This window comes from Oreochromis aureus, linkage group 3 (assembly GCF_013358895.1).
Source record: "Oreochromis aureus strain Israel breed Guangdong linkage group 3, ZZ_aureus, whole genome shotgun sequence".
NCBI lineage: Eukaryota > Metazoa > Chordata > Actinopteri > Cichliformes > Cichlidae > Oreochromis > Oreochromis aureus.
Genome location: NC_052944.1, coordinates 55,464,208 through 55,482,903, shown reverse-complemented (window position 1 = coordinate 55,482,903; position 18,696 = coordinate 55,464,208). Strand labels below are relative to the sequence as shown.

Sequence of the window (18,696 nt, the reverse complement as noted above, 5' to 3'; positions counted from 1 at the left end):
CATGGGCATGTATTAATTAGTTTTCAGAATATGCTAAAGAGATGTGCAAGTCTGCATTTCTCCTCTGGATTGACATTGGAAATGACCAGGGCAACTAGTGCTTATTGTAACTACAGGGGTCCAACAAAGAATGGCTACGCATCGTACTGATGTCTTCGGAAATTTATTTCTCTCTCTCTCTCTCTCTTATTGTCTTCAGACACCGTGAAAACTGAAGAAACACAAAGTTTACAACATAAATGTTTTGAGCTTATCAGTCTCTCATATCAGTGTCCATGAACAGTCTTGTGCAAGCAGAACAGAAAAAATGCACAATAATGTGCTTCCAACTAACTCACCAACAGGTTTTGGTCTTCCTGAGAGAGGGAAGGTGGTCTGTGTTTAAAAGAACATCTATTTTGTAAAGTATATAATCTGGCTAAGGAGAATGCCAAAGTAAAGTATCAAGTGAATTGAAATTCATCAAACATAAGCAGTGTGCATAACAGAATAAACCAGGATGTCAAAATATCACAGAATCTTTTTAACTCCTTCACATGCAATCAAATCAAAAATGCAGCCTAAATGTGGTTGTATTCTGTACTGTCCTTTGTCTTACACCAGTAGTTCCCAAACTAGGGTACGCGTACCCCCGGGGGTACGCAACTGGCTGTAGGGGGTACGTGAGGGTCGGGGTTTGAGTGGGGATCACAAATTTTAAAAGCCAAAATTTGCGCTAATGCAGTTTTATGTGGCTCTCAAATACATGACTATATACCACCCTCTGGTGTTCAGCAAAAATAGCTCTAACAAAATACATGGGCGTGACTTGCCCAAATGACTGACACCGAACAGTTAAAGTTGCCTCCAAGCATTCAGTGCTGCTGCGAAAATGGACAAGTGGTTAACAAGGAAAAAGGCCCTACCACAGAGACGCCGCCACAACAACCGATCAGCTCATATCTGAAGATGCATTTTCCAGTGACCGCACAGGTGATTGTTCAAAAACAATGTGTTCCTCAGATTTGGATGCTAGCACGGATGTATCTGTCGTTGCTAGCCAAGCGGCTAGCATAGCTGGAGCCAGTCATGTGGAAAGTGATGAAGTGTCTGATGCGGAGCGTCAAAGTGGGAGAAAACATGACAGCTCGGACTGTAACACAACCTCCTCAAAGAAGCGCAAATGTGATGACAATTATGTTTCGCTGGGGTTCACGTGTATAAATATTGGTGGATTTTCCCGGCCACAATGTGTTATTTGTGCAAAAGTGTTGTCTCAGAACTCAATGAAACCTTCACTTTTGCGCAGACATTTAGAGACAAATCATCCCCATTTGAAAAATAAACCAAGAGAATATTTTGAGCGACAGCTAAAATCACTTTCAACAAGTAAAACCTGCATTCAAGTGCCAGATCTTATGAATAAAAACAGACTACAAGCATCTTACATGGTCAGTTACAGAGTGGCTAAAACCAACAAACCCCACACTATTGTGGAGGACCTCATTCTCCCTGCTGCTTTAGATATGGTAGGGACAATGTTGGGGAAAAGGCAAAAAGACGATACAGTCCATTCCATCATCAAACAATACTGTCTCACGGCGCATCAGTGCAATGTCAGAAAATGTTTTACAGCAGCTACTTCTGCGCATACGCCACAGTGAATTTTATGCAATACAGCTAGATGAGTCCACGGATGTGGCTGGCCTGGCGCATCTCCTCGTATATGTGCGCTACATTCATGAAGGAACCATCAAGGAGGACATGCTGTTCTGTAAACCGCTGGAAGAAAGGACAACTGCTGCAGATATTTTTCAAAAGCTGGACACATTCATGAACACACATGGACTCGCGTGGGACAGATGTGTTGGCATCTGTACCGATGGCGCACGGGCCATGACTGGGAGACACGGAGGTGTGGTTTTGCGTGTGCAAGCAGTCGCGCCAGATGCCTCTTGGGTACACTGCAGCATCCACCGAGAGGCTCTTGCTGCAAAGGGAATACCTGTCCGTTTGAAACATGTTTTGGACACAAGTTCAAGGTAAAGTTGAGGCCATGATAAAGAAGTTAAACCTTTGGAAGAACTGCATGGATGCAAACAACACTGAAGTCTTTCCCGTGCTGCATGATTTTCTGTGCTCAAATGATCTCACACTATCAAAAAGTGTAAAAGCGAATGTAACGTGCACCTTGAGGAGCTGGCGGTGCAGTTACGCCGATACTTCCCAGAGACTGACGGCTCAAATGATTGGATACGTCACCCGTTCACCGCCGTGCCTACACCTCAGTATCACCGTCTGACCAGGAGAGCCTAATTGAAATCGCTACAGATGGATCTCTAAACGTTGAACACGCTCAAAAGACCCTGGCAGATTTCTGGATAGGACTGCTCACTGAACAGCCCACGCTGGCTAAGCGGGCTGTCAAGACTCTGATGCCTTTCGCCACCACATACTTATGCGAAAGGGGATTTTCTGCTTTAACAAACATGAAAACAAAATACAGAGCAAGACTTTGTGTGGAAAATGATTTAAGACTCAGCCTTTCCCAAATTGAGCCAAACATTGAAGAGCTGTGTGCCTCTGCTCAAGCACATCCATCACATTAAATAAAGTTATGTTTAATGAAAGTTCATATCTGGCCTTTATGCTCTCGACAAAACGGTGAATTCTAATAAATCTTTTGATACACTGCTAATATTAAGTAGTAAAGTTCGTTATTAAAATTCTGTCATTACTAAAATATATTAATAAATTCATTTGGTGGTGAGAAATAATCGTGCAGTATTTATTTGTATGCATGTGGTATTGTAATGTATTTTTAGACACTAATTAAGAGTTTGTTCGTAGCAGCGGGTATGTGGCTGAGGCTGACATGTCTCAAGGGGTACGTGGCTGGAAAAAGTTTGGGAACCACGGTCTTACACCATTAAAAAAATCTCTGTCTGTGCAGCAGAAGAATGTGTGCACTCTAAAAAATATTCATGGTGTTTGTAGGTAGAACTGAACAAAAAAGCATTTTCTGCTTAAATAAGTAAGTTGTCTATATGTACTCGTTTCAGTGAATTGAGTAATCAATGTTAAAAATCAGTGCAACACAAAAATTAAAAAAATTAAATGTTTGAGTATATTGAACAAAATACTTTTGTCATCAATCAACAACAGAAAATATTAAGTTTGTGTAACATGTAAAAGTTAGTTTAAACATGTTTCCTGTTTGAATTGCCCATACACTGGACCATAACGAAAAAATAATTACAACTGCCATGAAAAACAGAAGAAGAAACAGAAAAAAATCAGAGGTTGGCAACACTGCCTGGTAAGTTTCTTTTTTATAGTGTTTTATTAATATGTACTAGTTGTATAAGTTTACTGTATAAGTTTAGTCTGACAGTGGTAGCTACATGATGTGAATTGACACTTAGTCTGCTAAGCTAGTTGTTACTCTACAAAAGTAAAAGGCAAAATGTATTTTTTTCTGTTATCATTTAAATCTGTCACTCTGGTGGTTACTTTGGTTAGCCATAGGTGTGTGTGAGACCATGCGTACAGCCGAGGCCAACCCCGTAGCATACAGTGGCTTGCAAAAGTATTTGGCCCCCTTGAACTTTTCCACATTTTGTCACATTACAGCCACAAACATGAATCAATGTTATTGGAATTCCACGTGAAAGACCAATACAAAGTGGTGTACACGTGAGAAGTGGAATGAAAATCATACATGATTCCAAACATTTTTTACAAATAAATAACTGAAAAGTGGGGTGTGCGTAATTATTCAGCCCCCTTTGGTCTGAGTGCAGTCAGTTGTCCATAGACATTGCCTGATGAGTGCTAATGACTAAATAGAGTGCACCTGTGTGTAATCTAAAGTCAGTATAAATACAGCTGCTCTGTGACGGCCTCAGAGGTTGTCTAAGAGAATATTGGGAGCAACAACACCATGAAGTCCAAAGAACACACCAGACAGGTCAGGGATAAAGTTATTGAGAAATTTAAAGCAGGCTTAGGCTACAAAAAGATTTCCCAAGCCTTGAACATCCCACGGAGCACTGTTCAAGCGATCATTCAGAAATGGAAGGAGTATGGCACAACTGTAAACCTACCAAGACAAGGCCGTCCACCTAAACTCACAGGCCGAACAAGGAGAGCGCTGATCAGAAATGCAGCCAAGAGGCCCATGGTGACTCTGGACGAGCTGCAGAGATCTACAGCTCAGGTGGGGGAATCTGTCCATAGGACAACTATTAGTCATGCACTGCACAAAGTTGGCCTTTATGGAAGAGTGGCAAGAAGAAAGCCATTGTTAACAGAAAACCATAAGCAGCCTGTTTGCAGTTTGCCACAAGCCATGTGGGGGACACAGCAAACATGTGGAAGAAGGTGCTCTGGTCAGATGAGACCAAAATGGAACTTTTTGGCCAAAATGCAAAACGCTATGTGTGGCGGAAAACTACCACTGCACATCACTCTGAACACACCATCCCCACTGTCAAATATGGTGGTGGCAGCATCATGCTCTGGGGGTGCTTCTCTTCAGCAGGGACAGGGAAGCTGGTCAGAGTTGAGGGGAAGATGGATGGAGCCAAATACAGGGCAATCTTGGAAGAAAACCTCTTGGACTCTGCAAAAGACTTGAGACTGGGGCGGAGGTTCACCTTCCAGCAGGACAACGACCCTAAACATAAAGCCAGGGCAACAATGGAATGGTTTAAAACAAAACATATCCATGTGTTAGAATGGCCCAGTCAAAGTCCAGATCTAAATCCAATCGAGAATCTGTGGCAAGATCTGAAAACTGCTGTTCACAAACACTGTCCATCTAATCTGACTGAGCTGGAGCTGTTTTGCAAAGAAGAATGGGCAAGGATTTCAGTCTCTAGATGTGCAAAGCTGGTAGAGACATACCCTAAAAGACTGGCAGCTGTAACTGCAGCAAAAGGTGGTTCTACAAAGTGTTGACTCAGGGGGCTGAATAATTACGCACACCCCACTTTGCAGTTATTTATTTGTAAAATATGTTTGGAATCATGTATGATTTTCATTCCACTTCTCACGTGTACACCACTTTGTATTGGTCTTTCACGTGGGATTCCAATAAAATTGATTCATGTTTGAGGCTGTAATGTGACAAAATGTGGAAAAGTTCAAGGCGGCTGAATACTTTTGCAAGCCACTGTATGTTCGTATCATGACGGGCGCAACATTTGACTGAATTCTTATCGAAGGTGTGTTTCCCCTAGACTGTGTTGGGTGAGTTAACTAAGCACTGAGTTCTAAATAGGTGAATCACAAGTTCCAGGTCTAAACTACTCTGCATTTATTAAGGCTGTTGTGTTTTTAACATGTTTTAATGCTTTGTATCTTGTTCTATTTAATCTGAACAAGCCCCTAAAAGCAGTCAGTGATCACTGTCGGCCTCTCTCAGTTTTTATTACCACTGTTCATTTTAAAGCTCAGTTTTTAAAACCTTATAATGTAACTACAGCCCAGCCCATGCAGCAGTATATTAATGACTAACCTCGTATTGTGGATGGATTATCTCGGTTGTTCTCCTGACTGAAGTTTGGTCTGTTTGCAGCATCCTGCCATGCGATTGCATTTGTCCCTAACCTTCAGGAACCCTCACGTTAACTTTTATCGAGTGGAAAAAAGTTAGCATTCATCCTCCAGATTCACTGTGTTTATGTTATGCTAACATAGCTGTGTAGCTAAGCACCACATAGCACATCATTATATTACAAGCTAGCCCAACTTCAGTAACCCTGCCTACAAACGTCACTGCTGTTTAGTTGTCTGTCTTCATTTATGTCGGAAGTGAAAGCAGAGCTGTACATTTTAATTTTTGCTGTGGCGGTTAAGCTGTGGATTTTTGGCTTCACGACCCTCCTTCGTGGTTTGTGCACGTCGAAGCTCAGTTTGCTCTTCATGGAGTTTCAGCCGACGACACGAAATACCATCATGCGGTGGCCTCGCTGGATCAGCTGTCCACCCGCCGTGTGATGACCCTCCTCTGGGATCCCCCCCACCCAAGAGAAATACACCACTCTCATAAATAAATAAAATTGAATTGAAAAAGCCAGCCCACGGGTAATGTCTCTTAGGTACAAACCTCTGTCGTGAAACAAATGTGAATTAGACTGTAGTTTCAGTTTTGCCTCTTATGTTTTATTATGCAGTCCTACATGAGTGTAGTTTTGAGAGTTCATAATACATATAACCTTACCTTTGGACTGTTGTGTTGTTGAACATTAAAATGTTTTGTCATTTCCTTGATTCTGCGATATTTACCAAGTTGATAGGTTAAAGTTCATGTTTAACATAATAACCAGATTTGCAAAAACCAATTGCATTTTAGAAGGGCATGGCTTAAAATTATTGTAGTTTGGAAGACTTCATATATTTATTGGCCACTTTATTTAATATACCTTTACAAATCTTTATAATGGTTCTCAAAGTCGGTTATCAGGCCCCACTGCTCTGCTTATTTCCCAGCTATTAATACACTACACTCTGTTGATTGCCTGGTGTGTTCAGTCTTGCAGAATTAGAAGACTCCATTGTGGAGTAAGGAAAACAGTGAATTGGCATGTTTTAGCTTCTGATTCACTAAATGCGTCATTTCTTTTGTTACTGAGGTTGTTTGTGGAGGGATTGTACTGAAGTACATTATTGTTTTGTCCACTCGTTTATAATTCAACGGCTGCTGTAATGTTTGATTTATGTTGTATGACACAGAAGTGCATTACTTGGAAAATGTTTTGCAATGGGGTTTTTTTGTTTTTGCAGAAAAGTTACTCAATATTACCAGAAAATCTAAATTAACATTAGGTTGCTTAAACGTAACTATGCTTTTAGAGGTCAAAGTAAATCATGCCGGTTGGTTAAACCAGCTGAGTTAGCCAAAGCTAAAAATTACTTGCTGGATTTACATAATAATATACGTTTATTACTTAAAAGCTGATTGTAAATTGTTCCAACAAATTTTTAAAATAGAGCCAACAAAACATTTTTTAGAGTGTGAGATGATATAATAATCATGTATACAATAATTAAAAAAAATATATATTTTAAACATGATTATGTAGCTTATGTTAATTTTTATCCTTTCGATCCATTGAGTTATGAAAAACAGATACATATATAAATGATTACTTCTTTACTAATGCACTTACCAAGCAGTATTTCCATTTATTCACTGTAAAATCTAATTAGTTCCCAGAACTAAAAAAAAATATGCAAACTCATTGCCTCAAAAAAATTGAGTAATGCTTACTTGAGATGACTGTTAGGACAACTTATTCTTTGCAAGTATGCAGTACTAAGAATAACTTGATGTTTCTGACTGTGCAATACTAATTGTTTACCCACTGACAAACACTCAAAGTTCTACTAAATTAAAAACAATTTGTGGTAACCTGATTATGATTCAAAAAGAATAATTAACAACGCTTCTTGTAATGGTGTTAAAATCAGTCCAACTTTTATTTTCAAATGCAAAAAGTATATCAGCCAACATACTGGACACTGTTCTGCTGAACAACAAACAATTATATTGTTATAATCTTACAGTGAAACAAAGTCTAATATTTAATTATTCCGAAACTAAGTTTAGGCTCTCCACAACTTTGTTTTTCAAGTTACATTACTTATATAATCAAAATAAAATGTATTTGTTGTTCAGTCACAAGTGCAGTCTCTAGTTTAAACATCACATTTGTTTTTCATTCAAACACAGAAGCTTGGTATGCTGTAATATCTTAAGGATGGATTGTTTCCAGTCCTGGTATTACTGCCTGAACTCATGGATTTAGGCGATCCAAATGTAAGTGCAGAAGAAAGTCTCTAACTTCCCTTAAGTACAGTGGCAGTGAATGTGGGTTGGAGATCCAATGAGCTTGAACCTGCAGGTGACCATTTTCACTGTCCACACCATCTGTGATGGAGGACTCATCTCTCCTAGTGCCCTGCAAGCAAACAATCATATTGTGGCGTGTTGGGGGAGCAGCTAGTTATTACCCATCATGCCTTGGGACATGTTCTTGTTTTACTGTTTACGGTTACATGACTTTTAACTGTTCTCTTAACTGTTCTGCTTATACTGCGTTACAAAGTCGCCGACAGTTATTGTTTGATGGAAAGAATGCAGTACCATGAGTGAGTTCGGTTATGCTGTTATTGACACTCGGAAAGACAGTATAGCACAAGCAAGTGTTTAATAAAGAGCAGGGGGAGCTTGTGGAACCTGTGGAACAGCAAGCAGCAAGCTCAATCTCTGCGTGGTGCTTTGTTGTTAAGATTCCTTTGCTTACCTCAATATTTGTGTAGAATACAACTTATTTGCTTTCTTAGAACATTTTTTCCTGCATTTGCTACAGAACTGACCCCAACTTTTCAGGATAAATAATAGGATAAATAGGAAGAGGATAAATACAGTCATTATAATGACAGCAGTTCAATTAATGGCAAGAGATAAGACATGTACCTCCATGAATCACTACCTTATCATAGTGAATACAAAGTTTTATTTGGCTATCTGTCATTCAGTCAGTGTTTTCTTCTGCTTGTACATGATCCGTCTTCCATAGAGGAAGCACAGTCTGGGGATAAGGTAGATGACTCATCCACTCTGGGGTGAGGTCACACGGGCAATACACAAATCCTTGGTGGCAGAGCCTTTGGTCTGGATTAGACTCGCACAGTGTTCCTGAACGCTCTGTAGAGGCGTGTCAACCAAGACACCTCTACAACATCCAATGTTCCATGGAAATCGGGCGGTACCTCCGGATTGGCAGAGCAGGCCAGGGTGCTGGAAAAGAGAATTAGTCCGTTAGTCGAATCTCAGATACAGGAGGAACAATGCAGTTTTCATCCTAGTCGCAGAACATTGGACCAGCTCTTTACCCTCTAGAGGATATGTGAGTGTGCATGAAGGTTAGCCCAACTAGTCTACATATGCTTTGTGAACTTGGAGAAGGCATTCGACTGTGTCGCTTGTAGTGTTCTGTAGGAGGTGCTTCAGTCTGGGTTTTCTGGCCCGTTACAGTACGAGACATTCGGTCCTTATAAAACGATTGCAAAAGCTTGGACCGCATTGTCAGCAATAAGTTGAACTCATTCCCAGTGGGTGGTGGATTCCTCCAGGACTAGACCTTGTCAGTGATTCTGTGTATAATTTTTAATGACAGAATTTCGAGGCCTAGACAAATGGCAGAAGACTTCGACTTGGTTGGTCTCAGAATCTCGTATTTGATTTTTGCAGATACAGTGGTCCCTCGCTATAACACGGCTCACCTTTCGCGGCTTCGCTGTTTTGTGGATTTTTTCTGTGTGCAATTTTGCATGCGCTTTTTTTTAATTTAATTTTTACAGCGCATTGTGTTCTGCGTCCTGATTGGCTGTAGACCATGGTCAATCAATCTCCTCTGTGCCGTGTCTCCTGTACAGAACAGAATGCGTGAAAATTACAGCACTTAAATCGCTAGCAGTGTCACTCTGAAGTGCTGTACTGTATGTTTGTAAGTTTTCTCCCCAACAAAATTAATGTAGATGATATGTTTTGCACCATCAAAGGTACCTGTGGTAGCCCCAAAAGGCAGAGGAAGATGCTAACCATCGCACAAAAAGTTGGACTTTTGGAAAGGCTAAAGGAAAGTCGAAGCTACAGTATTTTTCGGACCATAAGGCACACCGGATTATAAGGCGCATTAAGCGAAACAAAACAGTCAGATAAGTCAAATCTCACTCAACTCATTCTTCTTGCTTCCTTTACTTCCATACCATTGATTCATTATAGTTGAATTCTCTCACAGCTGCTCTATTCCCATGTTCTGGACCTGAAAACAGGGTTTTGAGTGTGTTTAAACAAGGGAAAAAGTTCAGTTGCCTGTCTGAGAAAAGTGTATGAAAAGTGTATGAAGTGTGTAGTGAGGGGTTTTACAGCCTTACAATAAAATAATAATTAAAATAATAATAATACTTAAAAAATAAAGCTGGCTACTTCGCGGATTTCACCTATCGCGGGTTATTTTTAAAACATAACTCCCGCGATAAATGAGGGACCACTGTAATGTGGTTCTGTCTGTCTCCAGTTCATGCTGGAGTGGTTAGCAGCTGAGTGTGAAGTGGCGGGAATGATAATCAGACATCCAATGAGTTTAAGTATCTTTGGGTTCATGAGTGAGGGAAGAGGAGAACGGGGGATTGGTAGATTGAAACAGATTGGTGCTGTGACTGCAGCTTTGTAGTGAAAAGAGAGCTGAGTGTAAAAGTGAAGCTCTCAATTTGCTGCTCAAACTACACCCCTACCCCCACCTATGGTGATGAGCTCTGGGTAGTGACCAAAAGAACAACATCACAGATACATGAGCTTTCATCGAAGGTGGTTGGCCTCTTCCTTAGAGTTAGGATAAGGACTTAAATCATCCAGGAGTGGCTCAGAGTAGAGCCACTACTCCTTCATATTGAAAGGAGCAAGTTCAGGTGGATGAGGCATCTGACAAGGATGCCTCCTGGTGGAGGTGTCCTGAAATGCCCCACCCAGAGGAGGCCCTGGGGCAGAACCAGGAGAGATTTTATATTTCATTGGTCTGAGAATGCCTTGGTGTTCCCATGGTCAAGCTAGAGAAGGTGGCTTGGTAGAAGGAGGTCTGGGCTTCTCTGATTAGGCTGCTGCTCTTACAAAAACTTTCCTAAATAAAGTGTAACAAAAGAAAATAATCAGACATCTACAAAACCTCACATTAGTTTATATAACTGTTCAGTAGCATTTGTTGAAAAATGTTTTTCAGACAATTAAAGTCTGCATGCTGGTTCAAAATGTAAAAAGAATTGTGTTTCTCTTCTTTAAGTTAATTAAGTTCTAAAGACAAGTCAGTGACATACTGAAAACCTCCACTGTAGTGAATTATAGCGTTCACCCTCAAATTAAAAGTTGTGCCTTAATTTTTAATTTACCAGTTTATTGTTTCTACAAATTGCACTTCATGATGTCTAGTCATAACGTATTAATTTTTTTAAATTATTGTTTGTTTGTTTTTTGTGTGCTGATAAAGATTGCATCGTTTTATCTAGCATTCATATGTTTTATTTTGTTTTTTTAGATTTATACACAAATATATAAAATAATTCAGTTTTCTGTCTAATTTATTAACAATTTAGATAGACAAACTGTCTCACATTAGAGGGTCAGAGGGCCCGGTGGCGCCAGTGTCCGGCAGCCTCGCCTCTGTCAGTGCGCCCCAGGGTGGCTGTGGCTACAACGTAGCTTGCCATCACCAGTGTGTGAATGTGTGTGTGAATGGGTGGATGACTGGATATGTAAAGCGCTTTGGGGTCCTTAGGGACTATTAAAGCGCTATATAAATACAGGCCATTTACCATTAGAGAGCATCCAAGCAACATGTGAAAAAGCAAAGGTTCAAATGCAGTCTTCCATTTTATATATGCCATTATTTATAAAATGACCATCTTACCTAATTAGTAAAGACTTTGGTAGCTTAGATGGTGTAACATTGTTTATCATACTTGTGAATCTGTTTATTGATATGCAGTATTACAATTCTGATTTCATAAATAGAAAACAGACCTTAAAATATATCAAACCAACATCTGCTGCTGCACCGTATGTTGAGCGATTCATGTTGTCATTTTTATCTGTGCATTTGTAGTCCTGATTCTAAAATGCTTATGAACACTTGTATCCTCTCAGAAGACACTCTCTGACAATCTTAAAAGGAACAAACATTAAAACATGTTCTATAAAGCTCCCCATTTTCTGGTTTTCACATTAGAGCAGTCTGATCATCAGGATTAACGGAAACTATAACTGAGAGGAGATGTGATTTAATGTTTAGTTCTTTGTACAGTGGTCCCTCGCTATAATGCAGTTCACCTTTCGCGGCCTTGCTGTTTCGCGGATATTTTTTGTGCAATTTTGCATGTTTTTTGTTTTTTTGTTTTTTTTTTACAATGCATTGTGTTCTGTGTCCTGATCGGCTGTAGACCATGGTCAATCAGTCTCCTCCGTGCCGTGTCTCCTGTACAGTACAGAATGCGTTCAGCTTGTCAAATTTACATCAAACCTTCGATCGCTACAGTGTGTCTCTAAAGTGCTGTACTGTATGTTTGTAAGTTTTCTCCCCAACAAAAACTATGTCAATGAAACCTTTTGCACCCAAAAGGCAGAGGAAGATGCTGACCATCGCACAAAAAAGTTGGACTTCTGGAAAGGCTAAAGGAAGGTCGAAGCTACCGTATTTTTTGGACCATAAGGCACACCGAATTATAAGGTGCATTAAGCGAAAGAAAACAGTCAGATAAGTCAAACTTTACTCAACTCATTCTTCTTGCTTCCTCTACTTCTGTACCATTGATTCAATAATGTTGAATTCTCTGGCAGCTGCTCTATTCCCATGTTCTGGACCTGAAAACAGGGTTTGATCTTTGGTTTAACTCTATAACACTGGACTTATTTTTCTACAAAGGTTTGAACTTTGAGAGTGTTTAAACAAGAGAGAAAAGTGTGAAAATGTTCATGCCTGTGTGAGAAAAGTGTACAGCCTTAAAACATCTATAATAATTGTAAAAAATAAAGTTGGCTACTTTGCGGATTTCACCTATTGCGGGTTATTTTTAGAACGCAACTCCCGTGATAAATGAGGAACCACTGTATTTGATAATTTTTATTGCATTGTTTTTGTCAGTGTGTTAAAAACAGGTAAATTACCTTTGGTGAACTGAATATGTTGTCTGTGGAGACAATGAAAAAAGCGTTAGTCATTGTTGCTGGTTGGTTATGAACATTGACAAATATGCTGGTAGATATCAATAAAGTTTTCCCTAAACTAATTAAGCAGTAAAACAGGAATTTTGACAACAAAATTAGTTGTGGATGTACTAGCACTTGGTTAAGGTTATTAAAGATGGATGTCTGTTATAACTGAACAGGTAAAATGTAAATGTAAAATTTATAAAACTTTATTTTTCTTTTTGAGTACCTCTAATGACAGTTTATGTTTCCAACATCGTGGAAGTCCCACTGACAGAAGAAAAGTCACCAACAAAGAAATGAGACCAACGGAGCGCAGCACAATAAGTCCAGTGGGTTGAGAAGACCCGTGTGCTTGAAAATCAGTTGCTATAAAGATAATGAAAAGTGAGTCTTATTCACCAGTTTTAATTTTCATTATACTGGGACAATTCAGAATATTTATTATCTCAAGAAATTTTTAATTGCTAAATGATCAAATATAATTTCATTTACAACCTTTTAAAAATTTAACTTAAAACGAATGAACAATTAAAAGCAGCTAGGAAAAAACAACAGTCAATATCACATAATGAAAAAAAAAAGTATGTTTTTCTTTACAAAACCTTTAGTCTCAAAATGCTACAGTTGTAGGTATTATCAGTTTTCTGATAATTAGTTTCGGCTAAAACAAAATTTAACAAAAGTATCAACTGTTATTTAAAACACACAGGTATAGCTCACCTTTGATGTTAAGCCAGCTCTCTGGTGATTCTCCAGCATCAGCAATACTACATTTGTAGAGTCCTTCATCAGATTTTGATATAGAGGGAGTCATTATGTTTCCTGATGAGCTGCTCCCAATGAAAATGCCATTTTTATAGAATTTTGCAGTGTAGTTGGAGTTTGCATCCTTTTTTCTACAACGCAAGGCCACATTTTCTCCCTCAATCACAGGATAAACAGGAAGCTCCAGGATCACATGACTCTCTAAATCGAAATGGCAGAAGATATGACAGTTATTTTGTCTCTAATACTGATTTTTGTTCAAATTATACATACATGTAATATATATATATATTAGGGGTGCAACAATACTCGTATCGATATTGAACCGTTCGATACAGTGCTTTCGGTTCGGTATGCATATGTATCAAACAATACAAAATTTTTTATTTATTTTATCAACTTTTCTTCTGACGATGCTGTCTGTGTTGAGCGCTCAGTGAATCTGCGTTCGACTACTCTGCCTAGGCTGCACTGTCGAGTGCAGATCCACTGAGCGCAGCGCAAGCTAGCAAGACAGAAGCTAAGCTTGTTGCAACATGGCAACTGCCTCAACGCTACCCGAAACTGAACCTCCCCCACCGTCATTCAGATCTGGCGTTTGGAACTATCTTGGTTTTCATGTGAAGCATGACCCTGATGGTAAGCGCGTTATGGACAAAAGTAAAACAGTATGTCTGATGTGCCACGCAATGCTCAATTGGTGGGAACTAGTGCGTTAGCACAGTTAGCTTGTTAACGTGTTGACGCCGTCCAGCCCCACGCACGGGGCGATCCGCGGTAACTTGTTAACGGAGATTTGCCGCGTTATGGCGTTAATGTCATTTTAACGAGTGACAGCACTAGTGGGAACACAGCGAATATGACTGCACATTTATGCCGACATCATCCTAGTGCAAAGACAAGTGGAAGCAGACAAAAACAACAAGCACGCATGCTACAAACTTTACCCGAGTCATTTAGACAGCCGTTAGCACATGATTCTCCTCATGGGGACCTGATATGTTTAACCCTCTGGGGTCGCTGGACGCGCCGGCACGTCAAAATCACATGACCAATTTAAGACGACACAGCTAAAAGATGCAGCGACTCAGATTCTCCAATTCAACTTGGGTCGAAAGTGCGGACTTCAAACTATATACCAGTTTTTGAATAGTGTTGATAGGCCACGTAAAACCAGAGTTATGATTAAAAATACATGCGATGTTTTTTTCTGAATAAAACAGTGGTGTTTACAGCGGGAAGAACGGTAAAAACGGCGTTTTCTACAGACAGCCTAGCAAACACTCTCCCTTTGCCAGTGAAAAAAGAAAAAGAAAAAACAGCCCTTCCCTATTGGTGTTAGAGTTTACCATGTCAGCCAATCAAAAAAATGATATGTCAACATGTGACACTTGGTTGTTTAGGGAGGAGGGGAAGTTTTTAGTAGTGACACCCGCGACGGAAAGCGGGCGAGCGAAAGAAAGACAGAGAGCGAGTTTTCATATGCGAGACATTAGTGACGTTTAGCATGTTTGGAGGCTGTAGTTAGTGTGTTGTGTAGTTATTGTTTTGTGTGTCGGTTAGACTGCTGAATTTCATATTTGCTCTAAAAAAGCCGTCAAAGGCAGATTCCAGTGTAAACGCATGGAAAACTGGACTGATGCACCTCCTGATGTCAGACCTGCAGGGTTTAGGCCTGTGGTGTTCTCCTCTGTCTTATACTGAACACAAACTACATTTTTTGGACTTGCACAAATAATTTGTGTGCCTTCTTATATGATGCAGCACACCTGATTGTTCTGTAAATAGATTTAAATGTTTATATAAAAAACCCCTGAGGCCTTGGCTGTGTTTTTAGGCAAATAGTACCATATAACTTTGTTGTTTGCAAAACTTGTGCACAATTTCTAGAAATATACAATTTCTATTTGCATTTCAAGTTATGAAAATGATTTGTTAAACATGTTTGTGGGTTTTACAGTAAAAAATATAACTTTTTTCTACTCGGAATTTGAATTTTTTGTCTGAATTTAGATCAACTGTGCTAATATAGTATACCAAAATGAAAAAATAACTCAAATTTCACATATTTGAGGTTGTGCTGAAAATAATGGTACCAAACAAGGCAAGAAAAACATATTTTAAAGGTGAAATATAGATGTAAAATCAAAAGTAGTCAAAAACGGCCAATTATACCCTGGACCCCAGAGGGTTAATATGCTGCTGAGAATATACCCCAGAATAAGGGTATAGTATAGCTTTTATTTTGGAAAGAGCCATTTCTCTGTAATACACTCTCTTTTCCAAAGATGAGCGATTTCTTATTATTATTTTGTTGTTTCAGCAACATTAAATTTAAAAACTGTACTTTTGAGTTAAAATATATATTTATAATTTTAATAAATGACAAATTAAAACGGCATGAACATTTTTTTGTATCGAAAAAATATCGAACCGTGACACCAAAGTATCGAACCGAACCGAACCGTGAATTTTGTGTATCGTTGCACCCCTAATATATATATATATATATATATATATATATGTATATGTGTGTGTGTGTGTGTGTGCATTATGGTTATGATGCATTTTATGAAGAAAAATTATCCCTTACTGCCAATGAAAACCTACAGTAACACATATAAGACACTGTGCTTTACTGTAAGTGATATAGTTGATGGACTAAATATGTCAACGCATGATTGTTTTTTCCATGTACATACCAGTTACAGTGATGTTGACAGAGTTGCTTTTTTGTATTTCTCCATTTTCACACCAGTATTCTCCGCTGTCAGTTGATGGATATGCATTAATAATTTTGCAAGGTCCAAATGATCTTTCCCAGGTTGAAGCACATGTTCTAACATCTCCATTCATCTTTTTCATCACTCTCCATCCAGTCAGCCCATTTAGCCCTTCACAGCTGATCATGATAGGCTCTGCTTGAAAGAACTGCTGTCTGTTTGGAACAACTTGAGGAAAACCTGAATCTGAGACACAAAATCAAATTTAGACCCCTTTTTTTAATTTGACCAAAATAGTCTCAAACTTAAGGTTATTGCACATGTGCTCCTTCTTATTGTTTTTTTTTTTTTTTTTTTTAGTTTTTCAGACAAACACAAATGTATACACATTAAACATGTAAACTTTCAAATGATAAAGATTTATGCATATATAGTTACTGTAATGGTAAATATAGATATGCAAGCAGTTATTTCAGAAGTGTTTTAGAGGTTTATGTTGTAGCTCTATTTTTAGCTGGAAAATAACAACTGCAGTAGTTTCAGAAACTTTCAGATTGTTAAGAGATATATTAAATCTATTACACACACTAGTATACCAACATGCAGCCTGAAACGTAAAAATCCACAAAAAAACCCAATATTTAAAAACTTACTATGTGTTTGAGAATCACTGAATTCAGCTACTATAACCAACAGCATCAGAACATTCATCACTGAAAAGATTGAGAATGACAGTTTTAATATTTAACATGTTTTTAATTTTTTTTTGTCCATCAGTAGTAATAAGTCCTATGCATTTATTAGTGAGCAGTTACAAATGTCCAAAAGGAATACATGCAAACATATGGGTGCATTTTGTACATATTGAGTCTGTAACAGAGAAAATGTACGCAAGGGAAATTAATATCTTTTTTATAAACAGACAATGTCAGTACTCACAGAGTCTGATGGTGGGAAATCTGACCTCCATGTTGTCTTGATGCTGACTGTGTGAGTGTCAGACTGAACTGAGGATATATTCTCTTGTAAGAACTTCCTCTTCCTCTGTTTCTGTGGTGACTGAGGCCCAACAGGGTTCCACTTCAGTCACATGTGATTGCATCTCCCTGCAGCCTACTAGTTGTGCCCTTTTATATATTTAAATGTTATGTTTTACCAATTCTAGATTTTGATTATACACACACACACACACACACACACACACACATAAATATATATATATATCTATATCTTTATACCTATATGTGTCTGGAGACCAAGATAAAGGTAGCATGGGAGCTATTTTTAAATAGATATCAGTGTCAAACATATTTCTACCTATTACTATGCACATGCAGTAATATATATATATATATATATATATATATATATATATATATATATCTCTCTCTCTCTCTTTCTCTCTCTCTCTATATATATATATATAGAGAGAGATTGATATATATATATATATATATATATATATATATGTGTGTGTGTGTGTGTGTGTGTGTGTGTGTATATGTACACACACACACACCTGGATGGATTCAACTGGATTCTGTCCGGATGGAGGTGGTGAGCCTGTGCCCAGTCTGAACTGAACCTGAACCAATGTCTCTCAAGAGAGACATCAAAGTGGTAAGACTCAAACCACAAAATCAAAATAAAAAAGGAACTATACTATTTATATATAAAATGACAGATGACTGTTTTCTCTTATGTTTTCAGTCATTTAGAACTACCAAAATTATTTTTATTTGCCAAATGCCGGAAGATTATGGACAATTATGTTTATTAAAGAATTATCTTAAATTTGTTCATATTGAGAAGCTTCCATCCATTTCCTTAGGGTTTTGTAGAATTGCTTTTTAAAATGGACAACTCTGTTCAAACATTTTAGGTTTCCTCCCATAAGCTTTTCACAATAGTTTGCAGGAATGTTGGCCTATTCCTCCTGACAGAACGGGTGTAACTGAGTCAGATTTGTTGGCCACTGTTAAATACCCCAACTCTTTGATCTTTGGGTTGAAGGAAGAACAACACTCGGTGTTTAATGCTCATTCAACAATCACTTTAATCAATACAATTCTCTTTATTCCATACAACACTTTGAGCATTACAAACATCTGGACGGGAGATTTCCACAGGAGGGTTTCAGAGAAATAAGGCCATGATTCTACACCAGTGGTCAGCAACCCTGGGCACGTGTGCCACAGCTGGCATGCGAAGGGTTAACTGATGGCATGACCATAGCTGGACTGGCCATCGATGGTGATTTTTCGTTTTTATGGGCCGATTATTATTATTATTATTATTATTTTTATTTTTATTTTTTTGTAACGGTATAAACAATGAAAGGTGGTGGACTGGCCAGATGCTGGCCGATGTGTAAAAATAACTCAGTTGTTTGCTGGTGGCTATGGTGGAGCTTCCACAGAGGCCAGCAGGTGGATGAGAGAAAGGGGAGGCAGGAGG

General features: G+C 38.7%; 1 protein-coding gene across 2 annotated transcripts; it reads right to left on the bottom strand.

Annotated features, from left to right (window-relative positions):
- Positions 1 to 7,410: 7,410 nt before the first annotated feature.
- On the bottom strand, positions 7,411 to 17,214 carry LOC120435407 (low affinity immunoglobulin gamma Fc region receptor II-c-like). 2 transcript variants are annotated; one of them, XM_039604956.1, is made up of 7 exons: positions 17,179 to 17,214; positions 16,893 to 16,952; positions 16,219 to 16,485; positions 13,472 to 13,717; positions 12,978 to 13,117; positions 12,707 to 12,729; positions 7,411 to 8,788 (listed from the first exon to the last, which is right to left on the bottom strand). In XM_039604956.1, exons 1-7 carry the CDS (start codon positions 17,207 to 17,209, stop codon positions 8,668 to 8,670), a joined length of 888 nt encoding a protein of 295 aa, XP_039460890.1. In that variant the 5' UTR covers positions 17,210 to 17,214; the 3' UTR covers positions 7,411 to 8,667. The 2 variants fall into 2 exon arrangements, with proteins under 2 accessions (XP_039460890.1, XP_039460893.1); XM_039604959.1 differs by lacking the exon at positions 7,411 to 8,788 and adding an exon at positions 9,782 to 9,815.
- Between the last annotated feature and the right edge of the window lie 1,482 nt (positions 17,215 to 18,696).

What these genes read in the sequence shown, in the direction of transcription:
- LOC120435407 (XM_039604956.1), bottom strand. Translation starts at nt 17,209, where the DNA reads ATGGAGGTCAGATTTCCCACCATCAGACTCT. An exon ending in ATTTCCCACCATCAGACTCT is followed by an intron (nt 16,953 to 17,178) that starts GTGAGTACTGAC and finishes CAATCTTTTCAG; the next exon opens with TGATGAATGTTCTGATGCTG. An exon ending in CAGTGATTCTCAAACACATA is followed by an intron (nt 16,486 to 16,892) that starts GTAAGTTTTTAA and finishes TTTGTGTCTCAG; the next exon opens with ATTCAGGTTTTCCTCAAGTT.